General features: G+C 46.5%; 1 protein-coding gene across 2 annotated transcripts; it reads left to right on the forward strand.

Moving 5' to 3' along the window:
- Nucleotides 1-5,963: 5,963 nt before the first annotated feature.
- On the forward strand, nucleotides 5,964-9,652 carry LOC129474589 (cystatin-SN). 2 transcript variants are annotated; one of them, XM_055266028.2, is made up of 4 exons: nucleotides 5,964-6,000; nucleotides 6,255-6,514; nucleotides 8,087-8,200; nucleotides 9,318-9,429. In XM_055266028.2, the coding sequence occupies exons 2-4, from the start codon at nucleotides 6,287-6,289 to the stop codon at nucleotides 9,399-9,401; spliced, it is 426 nt and encodes a 141-aa protein (XP_055122003.1). In that variant the 5' UTR covers nucleotides 5,964-6,000; nucleotides 6,255-6,286; the 3' UTR covers nucleotides 9,402-9,429. The 2 variants fall into 2 exon arrangements, with proteins under 2 accessions (XP_055122003.1, XP_055122004.1); XM_055266029.2 differs by lacking the exon at nucleotides 5,964-6,000 and having other exon boundaries at nucleotides 6,218-6,514; nucleotides 9,318-9,652.
- Nucleotides 9,653-23,335: the final 13,683 nt, after the last annotated feature.

The following is a 23,335-nucleotide window of genomic DNA, read 5'->3' on the forward strand; positions in this document are numbered from 1 at the left end:
CCATTTTGTTCTATACTAAGGAAAATTCTTCTGCCTTGAGATGTTGTTAATCTGTAACCCTACCCCAACTCTGTGCTTGCAGAAACATGTGCTATGTTGACTCAAGGTTTAATGGATTTAGGGCTATGCAGGATGTGCTTTGTTAAACAAATGCTTGAAGGCAGCATGCTTGTTAAGAGTCATCACCACTCCCTAATCTCAAGTACCCAGGGACACAAAACACTGAGGAAGGCCACAGGGACCTCTGCCTAGGAAAGCCAGGTATTGTCCAAAGTTTCTCCCCATGTGATAGTCTGAAATATGGTGTCCTGGGAAGGGAAAGACCTGACCATCCCCCAGCCCCACACCCATAAAGGGTCTGTGCTGAGGAGGATTAGTAAAAGAGGAAGGCCTCTTTGCAGTTGAGATAAGAGGAAAGCGTCTGTCTCCTGCTGGTCTCTAGGCAATGGAATGTCTCCCTGTAAAACCCAATTGGATGGTCCATCTACTGAGATGGGAGAAAACTGCCTTAAGCCTGGAGGTGACACATGCTGGTGGCAATACTGCTCTTTAATGCACCGATATGCTTATGTATGTGCATATCACAGCACAGCACATTTTCTAACCTTGTTTATGACACAGAGACATTTGTTCACATGTTTTCCTGCTGACCCTCTCCCAACTATTACCCTAGTGTCCTGCCACATCCCCCTCTCTGAGATGGTAGAGATAATCATCAATAAATACTGAGGGAAGGGAGAGACCTGTGCCAGCGCAGGTCCTCCCTATGCTGAGCGCTGGTCCCCTGGGCCCAGTTTTCTTTCTCTATACTTTGTTTCTGTGTCTCTTTCTTTTCTCAGTCTCTCATGCCAGCTTATGAGAAATGCCCACAGGTGTGGAGGGGATGGCAACCCCTTCATCTGGTGCCCAACATGGGTGCTTTTCTCTAGGGTGAAGTTACGCTCAAGCGTGGTCATTGAGGACAAGTAACGAGAGATTCCTGAGAGATTCCCCAGTACGTCTACAATCAGCCTTGCAGTAAGCTTCTGCACTCAGAAGAAGCCAGGGTAACAATGGGGCAAACTAAAAGTAAATATGCCTCTTATCTCAGCTCTATTAAAATTTTTTTAAAAAGAGGGGGAGTTAGAGTCTCTACAAAAAATCTAATCATCCTATTTTGAAAAATAGAACAATTCTGCCCATGGTTTCTAGAACAGGGTACTTTAGATCTAAAAGACTGGGAAAAAATTAGCAAAGAATTAAAACAAGCAAGTAGGGAGGGTAAAATCATTCCACTTACAATATGGAATGATTGGGCCATTATTAAAGTAGCTTTAGAACCGTTTCAAACAGAATTACTAAGCAGAGACATCAAAGGTAGGAGTTTCTAGATAAACTGACCCAACAATATTGTTGCTAAAGGCAGGAGAAAGCCTTAGACATTAAAGTTAAGGAATGAAGAACTCGATCAGATGCTGAAGGTGATCAGATACCAAGAGTGAGGGGATTCTTTCTAAACTGACTTAGCAGGATTCTTTCCTAAACCTGGGCACTGCAGCCCTCGCAAGAACAGGAGGTCCAGGGCTGGGGACTACGGATGAGGACAGGGGAGAAGAAGGCTCAGAGGAGCTTAACTAAGGTTTGGTCAAGGTGAGTCTTGTAGCTGGATCCAGCTCCTCTATGACAGGAGGAAAGGGCAGGCAGGGCCACAGGAGGGGCAGGGCTGTCCTGATGACCTCTGGCTCCAGCTCCAGCACTCAGTGATTGAGCTGAACAGGATTCCAACCAGGAAGAGGAACCACTCTCCAGAGTCACTTCACTTTGCTAAAGGAATTGATATTTAAGGTTACACAAACAGTGACAGGGAAGTCCCAGCAGTGACCCAAACAGGATAAGAAAGTCTGACCACCCAGAGATGTCAAGGAGATTACTCACCTCTTCAGAGTCATCTGTTTTCCTCGTGGCCAGGCATCTGCAGGCTGCAGCCTAGGGAGTCAGATGGATCCCTGGCTGCAGCAGCCAGCAGCCTGAGTTCCCGGAGGCCGCCCCTACTACTCTTCATTCATATGTGGTTCTGCAGTCACTGAATCTGCACTGATAAATGCTCTTTTTGAATAAATGAATGTTAACTTCCACTCCAGAATCGTGAATACCGTTCACGTGCTGGTCGCTGAGAGAAAGGATTCTCTTTCTCTCCATGGAGTGCAAAACAATCAGACCTAAGACACTGGGCTCTGCCTTCTTTCACCTTGTCTAGCTGGGGCTACCAGCAGGCTTCTCCATGAGTATCACAGTTTCCTAATGATGTGGAAAAGTGGGCCTAGAGTTTAGAAGCATCCACATGTCCTAACAGAACCAAATGTGTTACCAGCATTGGCCCACAGTTTAGAAGCATCCACGTGTGCACCATGTTTGAGGAGAGGGAGAAAAGAAGGAGGGATAGAGTGTGAAAGAGATGAGCTTGACCCCAGAGAATTCCAGGCACTCTATAAAGGAGACTCCTGGCCTTCCCATTTGAGAAGCCACCAAATTCTGTGGCTGCTCAGTCCCAGCTCCTACCATAGACCAAACTGTTGGTTGCTCAAAACCCAGTTGTGCAGAATTTCAACTCTTGGCCAGCTTGTCCTCACACTTGCACCTTTAGGTGATGCTTTCTGCACTTGGCCATTTGTTTATTATAGTATATTTTAGTGTTCACTTATTATTGGTCATTTATTACAGAGAACTTCTGCCACTCACCTAATTTCTCTTCCTACTAATTCAGATAATAGGATCAGTAGTCACCCACACATTCTAGGGGAACACAGCTTTCTCTTTTGTCACCTGGCAGAAGGAAAACATGCCCCCTCCTAGGCAGCTGGACTCCTCCAGGATATATGGGTGCTGGAGGCCCCAAGCTTGTTCCTCAGTCCATGGTTGCTATCTGGACCCCTCCTAGTGTGTCCTTAAAACTGTGGACTATAGAAATCAGGGAACAAAGTGTTCTGTCATTTTTTTTGAGATGGGGGTTTCACTGTGTTTCACAGGTTGAAATTGAACTTCTGGACTCAAGGAATCTTCCTGATTCACTCCCCAATTAGCTAGGATTACAGGTGCACCACCACACCTGGCTACTCCAATATTTTCAAACATGTTGATATACCACTGCTGAAGTCTGCTCATCTCTGCTGGTCTGAAATCACAGACACTAGGCTTTAGAAAGTAGCTTCTTTCTCCAGATGCACAACAGACACAACATTTGCCTAAGGTCGTCTAATATCTGGAGCAGCTGGCCAGCTACCTCAACCTGCCACTTCCTATCACTCCATACTGGACATCGCACTTGTACCTCCTCCTAAGAGAAACCTACACTGGTATCTTTCCTACTGGGATTAGAGAGGTTGCTGCATCAGGACAGCTGACCCACCCTGCAGTGCACGCCAGCGTCCTGACACAAGATGACCACTGGTGGTGTCATCACATACGGGGCACAGGTCAGCACTCTGGCCTCCCTCCCTCACACTCCACCCACCAGCACATTCTCGCTATTTGGGTTACCTGCCTCTCCTTTCCAGTGATAAAAAAAAAAAAAAAAAAGAGGATTGCTTGACCTTCAGTTTACCCTCTGCACAGCAGGTCTTCCTGAGTCTGGACTCCCAGCTGTCCCGGGAATGTGGGAGTCACAGAGGAGAACCAACTCCTACCCTTTGGAGATGACCATTCTGCTCACAAACACCTATTAAGGGACTTCCCTCTCTTTCCCTTCTCTGGGAATCTCTCCCTATTTCCTGTCTAACTAGGAGGCATATGTGCAGCTCTGTTTGAAGACCTTCCCTCCGTCACCCAGCAGTAAACACCATCGGAACACCTGCTGTATCTGCCGGGCTGCAGGGCTACTCTAGGGGTGATGGATTCACAGTGGGGTGAGATGGTCACCAGGCCTCAGGTAACAAGGTCCCCTGTCCTAATACTGAACATGAGCACCCATGAGTAATATGGTTTCTGCTGCCAGGTTCCTGTTGATCCAGCCCCAGCCATGTCTGAGCCCAGGATGACTCTTGGCCAGCTTGTCCTCATCACTTGCACCTTTACGTGATGCTTTCTGCGTTTGGTCATTTGTTTATTATAGTATTGTTTAGTGTTCTAAACAGGTCTGGGCTGACACTGACCAACCCTCACCTCTACCACTCCCAGGAGAGTCCTCTGGGTGTCCTGCTAAGGTCCAGGGTTTCCTGGTGTTTCTGGCCAAGCTGCCACCTCGCCATAAGGGCATTTGCCACAGGGTCACCTTCAGGCATGGAGGGTGGGGTTGAGAGAACAAAGGGAGCAGCTGTCTGTTCAGAGCCTCCTTTCAGCCTCCCCACTCCTGGAGTCACATTCCAACCCAGGCCCACAGCAGCCCAAGCTGGGGGCTTTGTCAGCCCACAGGGCATCCAACTGACCACATCCTCTCAGTGTGTGAAGAAGGAGAACTCACAATCCTGGCAATGAAGCAACTCGGGTGCCACTGGAAAGCCACACTGAGCAAAGGGCGAAGACACACACGGGCTCGCTCTGCAGGACTCCATTCCTGGGAAGCTCAAGGACAGGTGACGAGTCCACAGGGCCGGATGTGGGCTGCCAGAGTGGGGCGGGCGCGAGTGTGGGCTGGAGAGGCAGGAGGATACCATCTGGGGCAAGGTAGATATCACAGGTCTGGGCAAAGTGGTAACACAAGTGTATGCATTTATGAAATGCTATTACTATTGGGATTTTATAGCAGATTGGGCACATACTATTAGGCATTTTATTGTATGTAAATTCTACCTCATTTAAGGCAACTTTTAAAATGCCAGGTGAGTCTTCCAAGCAGTGCACAGAGGAAAGGAGCCCGAAGCATGTCTGTCTAGGAGAGAAGCAAGAGAGGCCTGTGGGTTCCCACATTCATCCCATGGCTGCTGCTCCCTCCCCTGACACCCCCACTGCCTGCCAGGGGTCTCCGTGCACCTTCCACCAGGCCCCACCCACAGTTACCGGGAGACTCCAGGTCATTCCCTTCCCTGTTCACATCCCCTCCAGGAGCTTCCTCTTCCTGGAGCAGGCATGCCCAACCCCACCTCAGGGCCTTTGCACTGGCTGTTCCCCACTGCCTGCGGCTTCTCAACCTCTCCAGTCTCATAGAGACCTCCCTGACCAGGGTCCAGTGGTCTCTCTCTAGCCCCTGTTCTATTTCACTTCCAACAGAGTATAACTCCCTGATCCTAATTGTTGATCATAACCTACCATCCCCTACACACACTGTGTAGGAATTTACTGTGCAGTTCCATAGCCACCAGCCACATGTGCCATGGGACACTTGAAATGGGGCCAGTCCAAAATGATTCCTGGGCTAAGTGTAAAAAATACAAAGGGAATTTCAAACATTTACAAAACCAAAAAAAAAAACCACACATAAACAATCTCATTAATAATTGTTCCCATTAGCTGAAATAATATTGTGGCTATATTAGGTTAAATAAATATTTTAAACATTACTTTCAACCATTTATTATCATCTTTTAAAATGCGTCTACTAGAAATTTTCAGTTGCTCATGGGTTGGTGTCACATCTCTGTTGGGCAGCAGCTCTGCAATGTCCCCTCTATGGCTCATCAACCAGGTTCCGTCTTCAAGCCCTAGACCTCCTGGCACAGGGAGTAGCTGGTGATAGGTTTGTTTATTGAATAATGAGTTATGAAAACAGAAACCAGTGACCTTTTCCAAAAAGGTTAATTGCCTTAAATTTGGCAAATAAATTCTCCATAGTAGGGTGTGGACAGGGTCTTCTGGAACCTTCTGAAATAACCTCTCTGCTCCAGAGATTCAGAGACTGGGACCCAGTGCTCCTGGATGCCCCTGATATCTGAAGACCTGGGAGGCCAAACCCTGTATTTTTCCCTTTTCTGAGCAAACAGGAAGTCACATTGCTTTCACATTCAAAGGTCCTGTGTCACCTCTGTGGAGACCTGGGTGACTCAAGCTTGGGAGCACTGGGGAAGAGAGGCATGGCTCGGAGAGGCTGAAGTGAGGACAGGAGTGGGGAGGAGGGGGAGATGGAGGAGGCCTGGGAGGGGCAGGGGAACTTAAGCAGGGAGGGAGCTTGTAGTGGTGGGGGAGTGAAAAGAGAGATGGAGAAAGAGGGGATGGGCAGAAAGAGGAGGAGGAGTCAGGGGTATGGCATGGAGTGGGGTGGGGCTGGGCTGCCAAAGCAGGATAAAGGCACAGCTGCCTGCTGGTCTGGGCTCCCCGCCTCAGGCTCTCACCCTCTTCTCCTGCAGGTCCTGGTCTGTGCTCTGCCTCTGAGGACACCATGGCCCAGCCCCTCTGCACCCTGCTGCTCCTGCTGGCCACCCTGGCTGGGGCCCTGGCCTGGAGCCCCGAGGAGGAGGATAGGATAATCGGGGGAGGCATCTATGATGCAGACCTGGATGATGAGTGGGTACAGCGTGCCCTTCACTTCGCCATCAGCGAGTACAACAAGGCCACCGAAGATGAGTATTACAGACGCCCGCTGCGAGTGCTGAAAGCCAGGGAGCAGGTGGGTGCTGCCTCTACCTGAGAGGTTCTGAGTCCCAGCCTGGTTTGTTGCCCAACTCCCAAGAGCATTCCCAGCAAATCAGCACTGACACATTCAAGATCTAAGGCTCAGATTCATTCAGCTTTCCCTGACTCTCTCCTGACGGCCTTCCTACCTAAGGATGCCCCTGGGCCATGCACTGCAGCCACTGTCTGTCCCCTCAGCCTCCTTTAACCTGCAGCAGCGGCTGTGTCTGTACCACGACCATGGCATTTCCCAGGGTCCAGCAGGTGTGGATGGAGACGGTGCTGACCCTGGGTGGGCTTGATGCTGCTCAGGATGAGATCTGGGCCATGAGGCTCATCCTCCTCCCTGAGTCCTCTCCTCAGGGGCCACACGGGAACCTGGCTCCCTGTTCTGCAGAGCCCTGCTTCCCCCCAGGTCACGTCCCTGGGCACAGCTCCTTAGGGCTAGCGACCTTCACCCTCAGGCGGGCTTACCACCCCCTACAGCCCAGGGCAGCTGAGTCCATGCTGGGGTGGAGCACGCCTGACCCTTCCTCTACCAGCTGATGCAGAGTTAGACCTCAGCCAGATGAGGACAGCAGTCACCCAGCAGAGCGGAGGAGGGGGTCAGGTCGGAAGGGAGCTTCAGCAGGGCTACTGGGCCCAGCTTGACCTGCATCCCATGGCAGAGCAGCAAACAGTGACACAGCATTTAGAGCTCCTCCACCTTCTCTTGGAAATTCAGAGGAATCCCCACCAGCCCCGTTTCTCCTCCTGCAGCTGTCAGCTGGGGCCCTCACCCTGCACACGAGGCACACTCCCTGGTGCCGTGGTCCCCGCTGGCCTCCACTTCCCTTTCAAGCATGACAATAACTTGGAGTGAAGCACAGGGCATTGCAGACCATCAGGCCCAGAAGCCTATTTTATACATGAGTAAACTGATACTCGAGGGATCTCAGCAGTTCTCCTGGTTCCAATGGGCAACGTCTAGCACCTGGTCTGAGAGTCCCTCATCCCAGGTTTCTCCACAGCTCTGCCACCTTGTGTCTGGGAGAGGCCCTGTGCAGGGAAAGTGTTCAATTCTAGTCTGCGATTGCAAGACACGCAGGTGTGCTGCTGACTTGAGAAATGTAGCTCGAATCTCACGCTTGAAATGGTGGCATCCAGGAGGCAGTGTTTATTGGCCCAAAATATCTACTTGTGTGAAGAACATCATTTCCTACTCTTAAATGCAGGAATACATCTAGGTTAAATGGAGGGAATGAGATTTTTGGAAGTCAGCTGAAATTTTGTCATCAGATGACAGTCTTCATAGAAAAGAGACAGTGTTCCTTCGCCCCTGAGCCACAGGTAGCAGAATTCAATGAATCCTTTTACCCAGCACAGAGAAAACAATGTTTAAGAGGGGGCATGAGGCCCAGCACCCTGCCAGCTGACAGGAAGAGGGGCTTGTGTGCCTTGTGGTGACATGTGGGCAGCTCACGAAGCCCCCAAGCAAGTCCTGTGACTCAGCCACAGGGAAATGCCTGTGAGTGCATGAAACTGATGGGGAGCGCTGTCCATGCATCCTGTTTTCTCATGTGTGCAGACCGTGGCCGGGACAAATTACTTCTTTGACATAGAAGTGGGCCGAACCGTATGTACTAAGTCCCAGCCCAACTTGGACACTTGTGCCTTCCACGAACAGCCAGAACTGCAGAAGGTACGTTCCTGATGCGGGTCCCAGGCCAGTCATGCACTGCAGAGGGGTGCGTATGTGTCAGCCTCTGCCCTACACATCTTTGGAGGGTGTGCGTGTATGCAGATAGGTATGTGGGGAGCCACATATGCATGGATATATACGTGTTCATGTACTTGTGGAGGGGTGTGCATGTAGGTGGGCATGTGGAAAGGTGAATGTGTGGACACACATGTGCCAGTATGTGCAGGGAGGTGTATGGGAGCATGTGTGCCTGTGTGTGGCTGTGTGGGGGCACTATGGGGGTTTGTACATAGATCTATGGGGATGAGAGGTCCAAGTGAGTTTATGTAGTTGCCTATGTGTGTGCAGATGGGGTGGTGAGGGAGGGGGTGATGTATTTGATTTGCTAGGAAGGCTTTAGCTTGGGAATGGTTACTGGGAGGTCAACTCTGCCTGCTTTGGGGTGTTGCCTGTTGGACAGGAAGAAGTAGCTGCTGGGCTGGGTGCTGGGCAGGGAGAAGGGGCTCTGTCTAATCCCAGGCTCAGGCACCTGCATGTAGCCACAGCCACAATGATCAGATTAGTGGGACCTAGAGGCCTGTTAACTGGGAAGCCCTGGACCTGCCCCACTCACCCAACACCAGCCTCTCCAAGGACCTGCTGGTTCTTGTGAGGTCTTCCATCAGGGGAAAGCCTTACTCCCCTTGTCGCCCTTTCCCCATGCCCCAGCTCTTTGAGGGGGATTTGCCCTGCCCTGGGTTCTTCCCTCTGGCCCCTCTTAGTGCTGGCCTGAGTGCTGGAGGTGGAAGGAGCTGGGGGAAGTGAGCTGCCTCCCCTGTCCTACACACTTGGAACTCCTGAGGCCTTGCACAGGCTGCTCCTCACAGGACTGTGCTGGGACAGGAACCCTGCAGGCTTCGGTGGAGGCCCAGTGCCACCTGGTGACTTGGAGCCTTGGGAGGGGCAATGGAAGAGTCACTATTCATTCTAGTTCAGTGCTCTGGGATTCAGCAGGGGTGGGTGAGGGCCCAGTGTCTCACCTCCATCCTCCTCACCCAGGCTGTGACATCTCATGCCTGGGCATCTTCCCCTTTAATTGTAACCCACACTGATTGGCCCTTTCTCTTCCCTTTCACAGAAACAGTTGTGCTCTTTCCAGATCTATGAAGTTCCCTGGGAGAACAGAAGGTCCCTGGTGAAATCCAGGTGTCAAGAAAACTAGAGATCTGTGCCAGGCCAATCACACCGACCACCTCCAACTCCCACCCCCTGTAGTGTTCCCACCCCTGAACTGGTGGCCCCCACCCTGGGGGAGGTTTCCCCATGTGCCTGCGCCAGGAGAAGACAGAAAAGGCGGCAGGAGGCCTTTGTTGCTTAGCAGGAGGCTCTGTCCTCCCTCCTTCCTTCTTGCTTCTCATAGCCCTGGTACATGGTACACACACCCCCACCTCCTGCAATTAAACAGTAGCATCGCCTCCCTTTGAGTTCTTGGCTGTCTGGGGATGTGCACACAGGCAGGGTTTCTGCAGTTCCTTTATGAAGCCTCCTTGTTCTGCTGGTGTGGAGATCAGAGGAGTACCTGGGAGCTGACGTGGCCACAGCAAGGCCGTCAGGAGAGCTGCTGCCACTTTCGGAGACCTGAGCTTCAGAACAGGGAGAGAGCAGCCAGGGGCTGGGAACCCAGGCCTTCAGCTGCAGCAGACCCTGGTGAGGGGACCAGGGAGAGGAGGGGGTCCAGGATGTTGGCCCCGGAAGCTGGGCTGCTGGTTTGGTCTGAGCCGCTGGTCAGACCAGGAGGAGGGGGCTGGCTGTGTCCACAGGCAGGGGCCAGGCCTCGGTGGAACTCACCAGGCCATAGATTCCATCTGTGCTTGCAGAGTTGAGCAGACCCCAGGGAGCTGCTCTCATCAAGTCCCCTAGACACCAAATAGATAGCAATCGACATGTGTCTCTTTCCACAGGAGACTTTAGGCCCCTACATGGAAACAAAGTCCAAAAGTTTGTGTGTGTGTATATGTGTGTGTGGTGTGTGTGTGTGTGTATGTGTGTGTATGTATGTGTGTGTGGTGTGTGTGTGTTTGCATGTGTGTGTGTGTGTGTGTGTATAACTGATTGGGAAAACTGCCACCCAGACCAAAGACGGGCAAGATCACCCAGAGAAAGCAGCTCCCGCTGTCATCCGTCCTGGAAGGGGGTGCTCCAGGCTGGGAGGTTGTCTCCTATGCTAGGAAGCTGTGCCCTAGAAGAGTTTTACACATTCACATCCAGTTGCCCTTTCTCTGTACTTGGATTTAATACAAGCACTCAGGTCAGGCTTCTTGGTAGGGATGGAGAAGCTAAAACACAAATGAAAGTGTCATGGAGTGGACACTCATTTTTTTCACAAAGGATGTTTTAATTAATAAATAACATCACCTTAGTGTCAAAACCATTCAGTAGAATAGTGGGTGGTTGCGCTCCAAAGAAGAGGCTACAGTCCTGAGACCTAGCCCACCCTGCAGGCTCCTTCCCTTTGCTATTTCAGGGCTGAGGGGTGCAGCCCTCAGGGCAGGTGCCTCTGGGAAGGACTCTCAACGATCTTCCAAGCCTAGAGCTGCATTGACCAAGGGTGGCTGCCATGAACACCGAGGGGGAAATGACAAAGGGGAAACTGCCCAAACAGCCCCGAGGCCAGCACCCCATGTGCCACACATAGAAAGCCAGGAGGAGAATGATCTGGCAGGGAGAGTGGGGAGCATCTGCTTTATTTCCTCTTTACCCCCACGGGATTTAACCAAGGTTTCGGGTTGAAGCAAGTGAAGCAGCGCCCAGGAGGCCATGAGCTGAGGAGATCTGAGTCTGGGCCTCACTCAGTGTCGGGGGTCGGGGGGTGCACACACTGATTCAGGCTTCTGTTGGAAGAGAGGGGCTTGAGAGCAGAGCAGTATGTGCCCAGGAATGGTGGTCAGGGGCGAAGTCTTCCCTGCATGGAGATCCTCATGGTTCTCTACCTGATGCAGGGTCTGTCTTGACATAATCAACCACCATCCAAGGACACAAGGAACAGGTGATTTTGTGTAAACCAGTAACTTTTCTGACATCTCTCTTCCTTGGGGAAGTGGAGGGGGAAGTCTGGCTCTGCAGAGGGCTCCCTCCACCATCTCCCTGTTTGTCTGTTCCCTAGGAGGGGAGCAGGGGGCAGGGATGCTTGAAGGTGAGCATGTGGATCTTCATCTTCTGGACCAAGCTGAGGGTCTGGGCTCTGTCCGGAAGCTACCGGGTTTTGGGAGTAAAGGAGGCTCCTGAGGGTCATGTTCTGGAAATATTGCACCCCTTCTAAGAGTTCCTTTAGCAATAATAATGTCACACATTCTTGGTAAAAGAGTAAAACCACTGAGGTTAGAAATTCCACCTTCAGCCTAGGCTAATCACTCTGGAAGGAGGGATAAGTCCATTGGAGGCCTGGGAAGCAGGAACCAGTGCGCTCATTCCTTGGGCAGGTGGATTCTCAGCACTATGACCACAGGCAACCCAGGTTCCGTGAGGTCTGAGGCTTACATAATTCAGAGGGTTATCTTCATGAAAAGTAGCATAATATAACCAATTAGAAACTAAACACAAAAGTTAGTGTTTATTTAAGAAAAGGAAATAAGTCACAACAAATTACTCATTTTGAAGTCCGGATAAATACCACAATCATCCCAAATTCCAGAAAAATAGTATACATCCTAGTGCGATCAGTCACCAAAACTGATTTTGCAGTCAACGGACTCAGGATTATTGGCTTGTAACAAAAAGGGAATAAATTCACATCAAGAAACCTGAGATGACTCAAAAAACAAAGCAAAGAGGTTATTATAAGACTGTGGGGAGGGATTTTTGAGGCTGCAGTGATGGACTCAGATCATGGCAGGTCTTGGTGTAAAGCAGCCAGTGTCAAGTCTGGTCTGCAAAGTGGACCTAGGTCCTGTGTCTTTAGAACCCATAAAGTCCAGCCAGATGTGGAATGTTCCATCCAGAAACCCCTTCTCTGTAGCTCTGTGCTTCTGTGTAACCATGGAGCTAGATCCTCCAGGCAGTGGGATGTTCTTCCTACTGATAAACAAAGTTTCAGAGAGCCCCTGACACTAGGGAACAAGGTTTTCCATTGAGTCCCAAAGCAGTTGTCAGCCAAGGAAGAAGCTGTTTGACATTTCAAACCTGCAGCTTGAGAGAAACATTGTTTCCTGTTCATGATGCCACTGGCTTTGTCCTCATCAGTCCATCCAACCACCCTGCAGATGAAAGGGCAGATTTGCCCTTCCTTAATTTGTGTTCTTTTTACTTGTTAACATGTTTTTATTAATTAACTACATGACACAACAGTGTAGTAAGTTATTTCTATGTTTTCAAACTCAACTATTGAGTCACTATTTGCTTCATCACATAACATTAATTTTATAGTAGAATTTTCTATAAATATAGCAGAAAGAGAAACTGGTCTTTCCACTCAGTTTGATCACTTTAAAATTCTGATAAATACTACAATCATCCAAAATTGTGAAATACTACAGTCAATCCTACTTGTGAAAATCATGGTTTATAACATTTTCTTTCTGCTTCAAAACTCATGTAGGTAATATTATGCAAATTTGTCTGATTGTTGTCTAATTTGGAAAAGCTTCCAGTTTTCTTTCATGTGAGCGCTAAGATTTTAGTACTTTCTAAGTTTTCTTGACTTAAGATTGATGATCTTAAAGACTCTATTGACAATGCTCACTAAACACAGCATTTTAAAACTCTCACTGTTGTAGTGGGCTTCAAAATTGTGCAAATGTATAGCTATATACTATATTGATTACCTCATGGAATGCACAGAAAGAGTTTGTCCTGAAAGAAGCATTTTTTCAAGCCATCTTGCTGTTGGTCAAAGTTTTACATCTGTGTTGTCTGGAGCTGTGAGATTTCATCAGGATAAGAGGAGGATGGAGGCCAAGTCTGATCCATCGGGTCTGTGTCACCTCACAGGCATACATCCTTGCTGTGAGTAGTTCACTATACAGGTCTGCACCCTACAAATGTGAAAATCAAGAAATTCTATCTCATTAAATTCCCATAAAAAAAAACAACTTGGGTCTCACTTGTGTAAAATGAAAAACAAAATAACATAAAATAAAAACAAACTGCATGGTGCACTATTGTCATACCATATTAGTGAGTGTATTTTCATGAGGATAACCTATTTTCAGCATTCTTAAAGACAATAGATTCCAACCAAGAATGTCCTATCCCATCAACCTCAGCTTCATAAGCAAAGAAGAAAAAAAAATTTTCTCCAGACAAGCAGTTACTGAGAAAATTTGTTACCACTAGAACAGTCTTAAGAGATGCTTAAGGGAGTTCTAAGCATGGAAATAAGAGAACAATACCTTCTGTTGCAAAACTACAGTTAAATATAGCTCAGAGATGCTGTACAGCAACCAAACAGTACATACTACAACGAAACCAGGTGCCAACTTCATGATAGGATCAAAAACTCACATATAAATATTAACCTTGGGTCAGGCACGGTGGCTCAAGCCTGTAATCCCAGCACTTTGAGAGGCTGAGGCAGACGGATCATGAAGTCAGGAGTTCGAGACCAGTCTGGACAGCATGGTGAAGCCCCATCTCTATTAAAAATATAAAAAATTAGCTGGATATGGTGGTGTGCACCTGTAATCCCAGCTGCTCGGGAGGCTGAGGCAGGAGAATCACTTGAACCCAGGAGGCAGAGTTTGCAATGAGCCGAGATTGTGCCACTGCACTCCATTCTGGGTGATAAAGTGAGACTCTGTCTCAAACAAACAAACAAACAAAAATTAACCTTGACTACAAACAGCCTAAATACCCCACTTAAAAGGCACAGATTACAAGTTGTATTTAAAAACCCAGACCTATCCACCTGCTGTCTTCAAAATATCCATCTCACATGCAATGACACCCATGGTCTCAACATAAAGGGTTGGAGGGAGATCTATCACGCGAATAGAAAACAAAAAAGGGAGAGAGTTGCTATTTTTACATCAGATGAAACAGAACTTAAACCCAAAATAGCAACTTAAAGAGGACAAAGAAGGGCATTACATGATGTCAAAGGGTTCAATTAAATGAGAAAATTTAATTATTCTTAAACATATATGCACCCAACATTGCAGCCAACAGATTCATAAACAAGTATGTCCAGGCCTACAAAAAGAATTAGCCACAGAATAATAATGGGGTACTTCAACATCCCGCTGGAAGTATTAGATAGATCATCAAGGTAGAAAACTAACAAACAAATTCTGGATTTAAACTTGATACTTGACCAATTGGACCTAGGAGACATCTACAGAATACTCCACCCATCAACCACAGAACATACATTCTTCTCATGAGCCCACAGAGCATACTGTAAGACAGACCACATGCTCAGCCATAAAGCAGGTCTCAATAAATTAAAAAAAATAAATAAAACCATACTAACTGTACTCTCAGACCACAGTGGAATAAAAATAGAAATCAATACCAAGAAGACAAAATAGAAATCCATACCGAAGAGAGTAGCTGAAGCCACAATTTTTCCTGTGTGATAGGAACTACGGCCAGGAACAGCTTTACAGACTTGGACTTGTCTGTGGGTGGCATTTCTGGGTGCCCCAGCCTGCCCCCTTTGTCAGTTGGGAGGTGTGTCCCACTAGTTTTGAGCTGCTGGTCTGAATTGGGAGTGTGGGCCACAGCTCCCTTATCTTGCAAATAACTTGGCAAAGCAACAACCCCCCTCAGGTCCAAGCCTGGGCATATTTCCCAGCATTCAACACTTGTTGAAAGACCTTGTTGCAACGGCCATTTCTCCACTCTGCAGCAAATTTTTTTGTTCCGGCCCATCTGCTTACCTAGATTAAGATCCTGGGTTGCCCCTCCATTGCTGTGCAGACATCATGGTGCAGAAGCACCCTCTTCACTCCACAACCAGGCATAATTTCAGAAATTCAGTGAACCCGTCACCTGGATTAGGAGCATAAGTTGCCTTTCCCTTCTAATACAGAGATCTTGGTGCATCTGTACTTTTCTACTCCTCTCCAGGGCATAGTTCCAAGCATTCAGCACACCTGCTCTACTGGACTGGAATCGTGAGTCACTTCTCTTGTCCTGTGCAGAAATCTTGATACAGCAGTGCCCTCTCTGTCATGCATGGGGATATTTCCAGGTATGTTGAGTATCCACTTACCTGGAATAGGAACCTGAGCTGTCCCTCCCTTCTCATGCAGAGATCTTGGTGCAGCAGCAGCCTCTCCACTCCATGCTGGGCACATCCCCAGCCATTTGGAGAACCTTCTCACCTGGATTAGGAGCCTCAGCCACCCCTCCCTTCAGGTGCATAGGTCTTGAATGAGCAGCACCCACTGTGTTCCATGCCTGGACATATCTTCAGGCGTGTGTAGTACTCACTTTTGTAGATTAGGAGGGTAGGTTACCACTCCCTTCCCAGGCAGAGGACACTGGGCAGCAGAGGATTATCCCCTCCATACCCAGGCAGATCTCTGGATGTTTTGCAGCTGCCTCTTTATTTGCCCTCAGAGATAGTGCTTGCACCTACCACTGGTGGACATGTAGGCATGTCTGCATTCTCTGGCCCAAGCCAGCTTGGTCCCTCAGTCCAGGACTGTACAGGGAGCTCACACCACTGTGCATTCCACAACATAGCCCATTGCCTGAGGCAACAGAAGCTTCTCATCATAAACAAAGGGCAAGTATATGCCCCATCTGCATCAGCCTTGGCTGGTTCTTTTCCATAAGCACTATCCACTGGCTTGGAAAATAAATGGCACAATCCAATAGAAAATCTGCAGACAAATGCATAGCACTGGAGAATGAGACACGCTTCCTGAGATCTCAGCCATACTGGACTTGTAGGAGACAGTGAGCCCACTCGTTCGTCCCTACACCACTACTACAATCAACATCTAAGAAAGCCACCATACAAAGACTATCTATAAACAAGGAACATACACAGAACCTTTGACAATGAAAGCACTCAGAACCAAAGTTGAACCTACTCAGCACACATTATACACATTCTCAAGGGAGAAAAGGAAAAAACAATAACATCTCTTCCAAATGAAAGTAAAGTTAAAAATTAGAAACAGAGATAGCTTTTGCAGATGAGAAGGAACGAGAGAAAAAATTCCAAAAGTATGGAAAAGCAGAGTGTAACTGCACCTCAAAAGGACCACACTAACTCTCCAGCAATGGGTCTTCAGGAAAATAATTTTTTTGAAATGCATGATAAAGAATTTAAAATACTGATTTTTAAAAAGCACAATATAATACAAGAGAAAATTGAAAACCAACATAAATCAGAAATACAATTCAAGATACGAAAAAAGAGATCGATTTTTAAAAACCCACGTGACTACTAGAAGTTAAAAAATGTTTCGGTTCCTCACCTTCTGCACTGTGGCCATTTGAGACCTAGGAATTCTTTTTCTGGAAATGTCCTGTGCATTGCAGAATGTTGATCAGCAGCCCTGCCCTTTCTCCCTAAATGCCAGTAGCACCTGCCTTACAAATTGGAACAACCAAAAACATCCCTAGACGTTACCAAATGTGCCCTGGGAAGCAAAACTGTCCCAGGTTGAGAACCACTGACTGAGGCCTCACGGCATTCCAGGAGCAGTGAGTACAGGCAGCACGCGGGAATTGCTTTCTGCATTCACTGCAGATTCCAACCACTGATTCTCAGCTTGGATCAGAGAAAGTAAAACATAAATCTGGGACTTCTTGTTATATCAGAAAGTAAGGATAGGCTCAAATAATGATGGAAATATATCAAGAGGACACAGGATGCAGCTTAAAGGGGCTCCCACTAAACTACTCTGAGGTAATTTTCACATTCTAATAAACAAGAGCAATAGATTCTAATTCACTGAATAAAATAAGAAACCATGAGTCAGATAGATCTATAGAAAGATAGATGACTAACAGATAGTTGGATAGGTAGGTAAAAGAGAAAAGTGTTTCCTTGCAGTCAAATGAATGCCATTTTTAAAAAATGAAATTAGGAATACAATTTGAAAGCAATCATAATAACAATTGATTCCAACAAGAATTATTATTGTATGCTAAAGCTAGAAAGCAAAAGTGAAAGCTTGATAAGTGAGACATAAATATATATTTCAAAGTATTGCTCCATGAAACACGTACTAACTATAAAGGAGAGAAAAGTAAGCTGTACTGTGGAGAGACCTGTCAGATACCATCTGAACCTAGAGATCAAAGTTAGTGTCTGTCAGCTGGGGGACAGCGTTGTTATGGTCTCCTGGTAGGAGGTACTGAGGGACACAAGATCACATCTACAATTCTCCTCTGAAAATCTGCATAGCCTGAATCTCATCCATTGACAAAGCCCGGCTGAGGACATTCTATGAAATCGCCAGTTATCTTCAAAAATGACAAGATCACAAAGATAAGAAAGACTGAGAAATGGTTTCAGATGAGAGGAGACTGAGGCCGCCTGACAACGACACACGGTTGATGAATTGCATGGACGACAGATTAGACGACACTGTGGACCCATGCTAGTGCCGTGATTCTGCTCACTGCACTGAGGCTGTGCTGGAGAATGTCCTTGGCCTTAGGGGACACACATGAGAATGTCTAAGGACAAAAGGAGTCACGCCTGCAACTTCCTCTGAAATGGCCGAGGAAACTCTGTAACAGTGCGTACACATATAGAAAGAGGGAAAAGCACGCGAGACAGAATGTGAGGAGTGGGAGGGTCTGGGTGTGTACAGGAGCTCTTTATATTACTCTTGCTGCTTTTTGTAAGTTTGAAGTCACTTCAAAGCTACAGTTAAGAAGTTTATTATTACTTCTTTTCTAATAAATATAGAAAAATAAAATGGCCTCATTTTTTTCTATATTTATTAATGGCTTTCTTTTTACTCCAAGGAAGTATTTTCCTCCTTTATCTGTTTCTATCTTTCCATCTCTCTACTTGTTAATCATCTATTTATCCATAGATGTAGATGACTCATGGTTTCTTATTATACTCAATGAGTTGTAATCTGCTACTATCATTTATTTGAATGTTTAAATTATCTCAGAGATAATTAGTGAGAGCCCCTTTAAGCTGCTTCCTGTGTCCTTACATATTTCCATCATCTTTTATCTTTTACAAAAAACTAAAAATTAAAATACAACAAAGTGCTGCCTCAGCCCTGAGACCCAGTCCCACCCAGAACACGCAGGCCTGTGGGCTCAGCTTGTTGGAAGGTCCCGGCTCATGCTTCCCAGCCTAGCATGGACTTCCCAGCCAAGCCACAGCACCATGAAGCTACAGGGAAGTTGGTTACTAAGGATGCGCTTCACCAGTGTCCACACCCTGTACTGTTCCTTGGAGCAGAGAAATGGGGTGTGAGACGGCAGGGACTGGGGCACTGGAGAGAATGTATGGGCAGAGGCTGAGGAAGAAGCACCCTCTGCTTCCACCAGACATGCCTCACAAAGGGACAGCCACGTTCCCCACCCCTTACTCTACCTGCATCTCCTTCTGCAGCGCAGAGGGGTCAGTACTCTTTGCCAGGCCCCTTCTTCTGTTTCCTCCTGTGTTTTCACCATAAGTCCCCTCTCCAACATGCACAGCCCCACCAGGATGGGCCTGTGAATCTGGTACCACATTGCCAGCAATGGGTAGAGGTGGGAATGGAAGTAGAAGGGGGTGAATTCTTCATCCGGAGTAACAGAGTAATCAATGGATCACAGACTATAGGCCAAAAAAGGACTCTCTGAAGCCATGAACTTTGACCTGCTCATCTTTATAGAGAAGAAAGAGAGGTCCTGAAAATGGAGCTGTCTGCACTTGGAGGACTCCTTAGAAGCCAACACTTCCCAGACATCCCAGGATGGAAGAGAGGAGACAGAGAAAGTCAGCCTCGATAGCAGGAGTTCAGCCAACCACTGCCAGCACGAAACCCACCAGCTTCCTGGGTGCATATGTGCCATGTCACAGCAGTGTTTTTCCAGGATTCAGGGGGGTGTGGCAGGATGGATGGACAGCTGACTCCCTCGCTGGAACTAAAGTATACATCCATGCCCTGTGCCACGCAGCTAGCAGCGCCTCTCTCCAGAAAATGCAGAGTAGACCCCCATTGCCATCATGCATGGTCATGGGTCTTGCTTGGCCCAAAGGATGTTAACGCATAGGACAAGCACAAAGACCTTGACCCTGCATATGTGAGAGACTGGTCCTCCTGCTCTCCTCTGAGCCTCCATGAGAAGAACCTGGGCCAAACAGGCACCACCCCTTTAGCCTGGGCCCCAGCATGAAGACACAAACCAGGCCAGCACCAGACCCGCTGACCCCCAGCCCATGTGCAGGCGGCAGAGCATGACAGGAATAGCTTGTTGCTGTCAGCCTCTGAGCAGCCCTTGAGTCCTAGATCTTCCCTCTGACACAGCTTACCCAAATGAGAAGGAAACAGAAAAACAATTCTGGTAATATGACAAAGTAAGGTTATTTAACAACCCTAAAAGATTACATCAGCTCACCAGCCATGGATCCAAACCAAGATGAAATCTTTGAATTGCCAGAAAAGGAATTCAGAAGGTCAATTATTAAACCAACGAAGGAGGCACCAGAGAAACGTGAAGTCCAACTTAAAGAAATTTAAAAAAAAAGATGCAGCATATGAATAGAAAAATCTCTAGTGAAAATAGATGGAAAAAACAAAATACAATCACAACTTTTGGAAATCAAGGACACACTTAGAGAAATGCAAAATCCACTGGAAAATCTCAGCAATAGACTCAAATGAGTAGAAGAACTTCTGAGCTCAAAGACAAAGTTTTCAAATTAACTCAGTCCAATAAGGACAAATAAAATAGAATTTAAAAATAAACGAAGCCTCCAACAAGTTTGGGATTACGTTAAATGACCAAACCTAAGAATAATTGATGTTCCTGAGGAAGAAGAGAAATCTAAAAGTTTGAAAAACATATTTGAGGGAATGATCAAGGAAAACTTCTTTGGCTTTGCTAGAGATCTAGACATACAAATACAAGAAACTGACAGAACACTTGGGAAATTTATTGCAAAAAGATCATCACCTAGGCACATAATTATCAGGTTAAGTAAAATGAAGATGAAGAAAAGAATCTTAAGAGCTGTGAGGCAAATCATCAAGTCACCTATAAAGGAAAACCTATCAGATTAACAGCAGATTTCTCAGCAGAAATCTTACAAACTAGAAAGGATTAGGGTCTTATCTTTAGCCTCTTTAAACAACAAGAACAAAAATCAGCCAAGAATTTCGTATCCAGTGAAACTAAGCTTTATAAATGAAGGAAAGATACAGTCTTTTTCAGACAAATGTTGAGAGAACTTGCCACTACCAGGCCAGCACTATGAGAACTGCTAAAAGGAGCTCTACATCTTGAAACAAATCCTCAAAATACACAAAATAGAATCCCCTTAAAGCATAAATCTCACTGGACCTATAAAACAATACCAGAGTAATAAAAAAAAGCACATGGTTTTGAGGCAAGAACTAGCATGATGACTAGACATCTCACTTCTTCGTGACCACAGCAAGTCATGACCATAACAAACTCAAAGGAAGAAGAAGGACAATCCTGTCTTGCACTTAAGAGAGGAAACTGAAATACTCAGAAGACAGCCCGAATAATGACCACAAATGCCCACCTAACAGCACCAGGTAGATGTTTGTGCTTCTTCAGGTAGCACTAGGCTACCAGACAGGCATAAGCAGAACTCAGACCCCACTTTGTACCTGCTCACCAGTTCCTCTTTTCTGGACATCTTGGACATAGGGGTCCTGAAACCACATAAAAGAAGTATAATGAAATGCAGGATCTTAACAATTCCTTAAAGTACAGAGAAAAACATTTTATCCATCTTTGGACAGTCAAGTATTCCTGGACAGCGTACCTGGGTTATCACTCACATTTTTCATCCATTCACTTATCAAGTTCACCAAAGTACCAAGAGGATCATTTTGCCTTGAACCCACTTGGAACTGCTCGGGTGCCAGCACATGGCTTCTGGTAGCATTTCTTACCCAATTTTTTGTTCAGTGGAAGAGAATGAGCTTTGTAGCACCTGTGATTTGTTTTCATTTCTACCTTATTTTACTTTTGGGGCTCTAAGATGATGATTAAATTTTCTCTCTCTCTCACTTCCTTTTTATGCATTTTATATTTGGGGATGATTTTTCAAATTACACAAAGCAATTTTCTTTTTGTTCCTGGCAACTTCTATAAAATATTTTTCTTTTAATTATTCAAGAGAATTTCTCCATAAATTAATGTTTCTAAATAAAGATTTATGAAAGTTTATCAGACTTTTCCAAAAACGGGATTAATTTCATCACTCCTACTGTCTTTGTTGAGTATGCTTTTTATGCTAGAAACAAAATCTAGTGCTGGAGAAAAGAAAGTGAAAGAGCCAAGTCCTCTGTCCTCAATGAATGTTCAGTATAGAATTCTGGGTTGTAGACAGGCAAGTGGAAATCAGAGGAGAGAATACGGCATTGGAGAGCACAGAGAAGGGCACCAAAAGCACAGAGAGGGCTAAGGGAGGCGGACAAGCTGCCCACATTCCTTGATTGGTCCTCACGGCCTTACCTCATTGCACTTACCAGCCCACATTCCAGTTGCCACCAACCCCACCAATTTACCTGTGCACACAGCACAAGTAGGTGTGAGAGAACTAGTAGCCCTGTACATTCTTCATCCAAGGAATGACACCAGCAGACATGTTCTATGCAATCTCCCAGAAGTTCCCAGCAGAATTGAGCCCTAGGTGCCATAGCAGTAGCCTGGAAGTTCACACTCACTGTATTGAGCACTTTCTCTTCCCTGTATCATTTCCTCTGTGCCCCAGGACTACCACCCAAATAAATCACTTTCATTTGCATCCTGTTGTCAGGGTTTCCTTCTGTCAATTTAGACAGTCACCTTTATGGAATATGTGATATCTACAGAATCACAAATGTTGAAGAGAAATCAATGAGGTGACATAGGAGATGGGAATTCCAAAAAAGAAGAGTCTGGGCCAAGACACATGGGTGTGAATCATTGTCAAGTTCCATATGAGGTGGTGATGACCTTGGCATTTTAAATGACCCCATCTTCTGAGCTCCAGTTCAAAAGCAGCATAACTGTGGCTCAACATGAAATTTCTCAAATGTACAAAGTTTCAGTGACAGCAGACTGCTGAGGCATCTCACATCATGGCAATGACATGGAGTCAGACTACACGGGTTAAAATCCTGGTTCTTCCATTTACAAGCTGTGTAAATTTTACATATTTCCCTAAACTCTCTGTGGCTCTGTTATTTCATCTGTAAAATGAAGACAGTAATAGCACCTACTAAGTAGTTATTATGAGGTTATAACACATTACTGAGTGTTATGTTCATTATTAGTGTTAGCTAGTTTTTGTTTGTGATTATCTCAGTGATGTCTGAGAGGCAAATCACATGGAGAAGGAGACTCAGTCTTTATCCTCTAGGACCTCATGGCCTGGTGGGTGACAGAAATAGACACACAAGTAAGAGCGACCCTAAGAGGAGGATAGAAAATTCCTCTTGTGCACACAAAAGTGCTATCAGACCCCCAAATCAAAAGGGTCACACCTGGCTGGCTACATGGATGAGAGAGGGATTCATAGACAAGGTTTGTGTAGACCTAAACCTGAGAAGCAGGTAGCATTTGTGGAGGCAAAGATCTAGGGTGGAGTGGACATCTACAGGTAAACATTTGAGAAAGAATTATGTGAGTCTGGACAGTTCTGTGTCCGGAGAACATCAAAGAGTCCAGTTTCTCTAGAGGCCAGGCTATGTGATGGGCAAAAGCAAGAGTGCAGCCACAGACAGCAAGATGCCAATGCTTCTATCATGTTACAAAGCCAATTACCACCTTCTTTTTTTCTATAAATTATAGAATCAGCATGACTATGTAATCACATGAGGTTTATAAAGGGTATGGCACAATGTCCAATACAGAACACCTACTGACAGATACCTGGCAGTGGCGCTGAAGATGATGAAGGTGATGAGAATGGTATGCTGGAGATGAAAATGGTGATGGTGATGATGGTTTTGAAGGTGATGATGATGGTATGGTGGTAATGCTGGTAATGGTAATGATGCT

The sequence above is a fragment of the Symphalangus syndactylus genome, chromosome 24 (genome assembly GCF_028878055.3).
Source record: "Symphalangus syndactylus isolate Jambi chromosome 24, NHGRI_mSymSyn1-v2.1_pri, whole genome shotgun sequence".
NCBI classification, from domain to species: Eukaryota; Metazoa; Chordata; class Mammalia; order Primates; family Hylobatidae; genus Symphalangus; species Symphalangus syndactylus.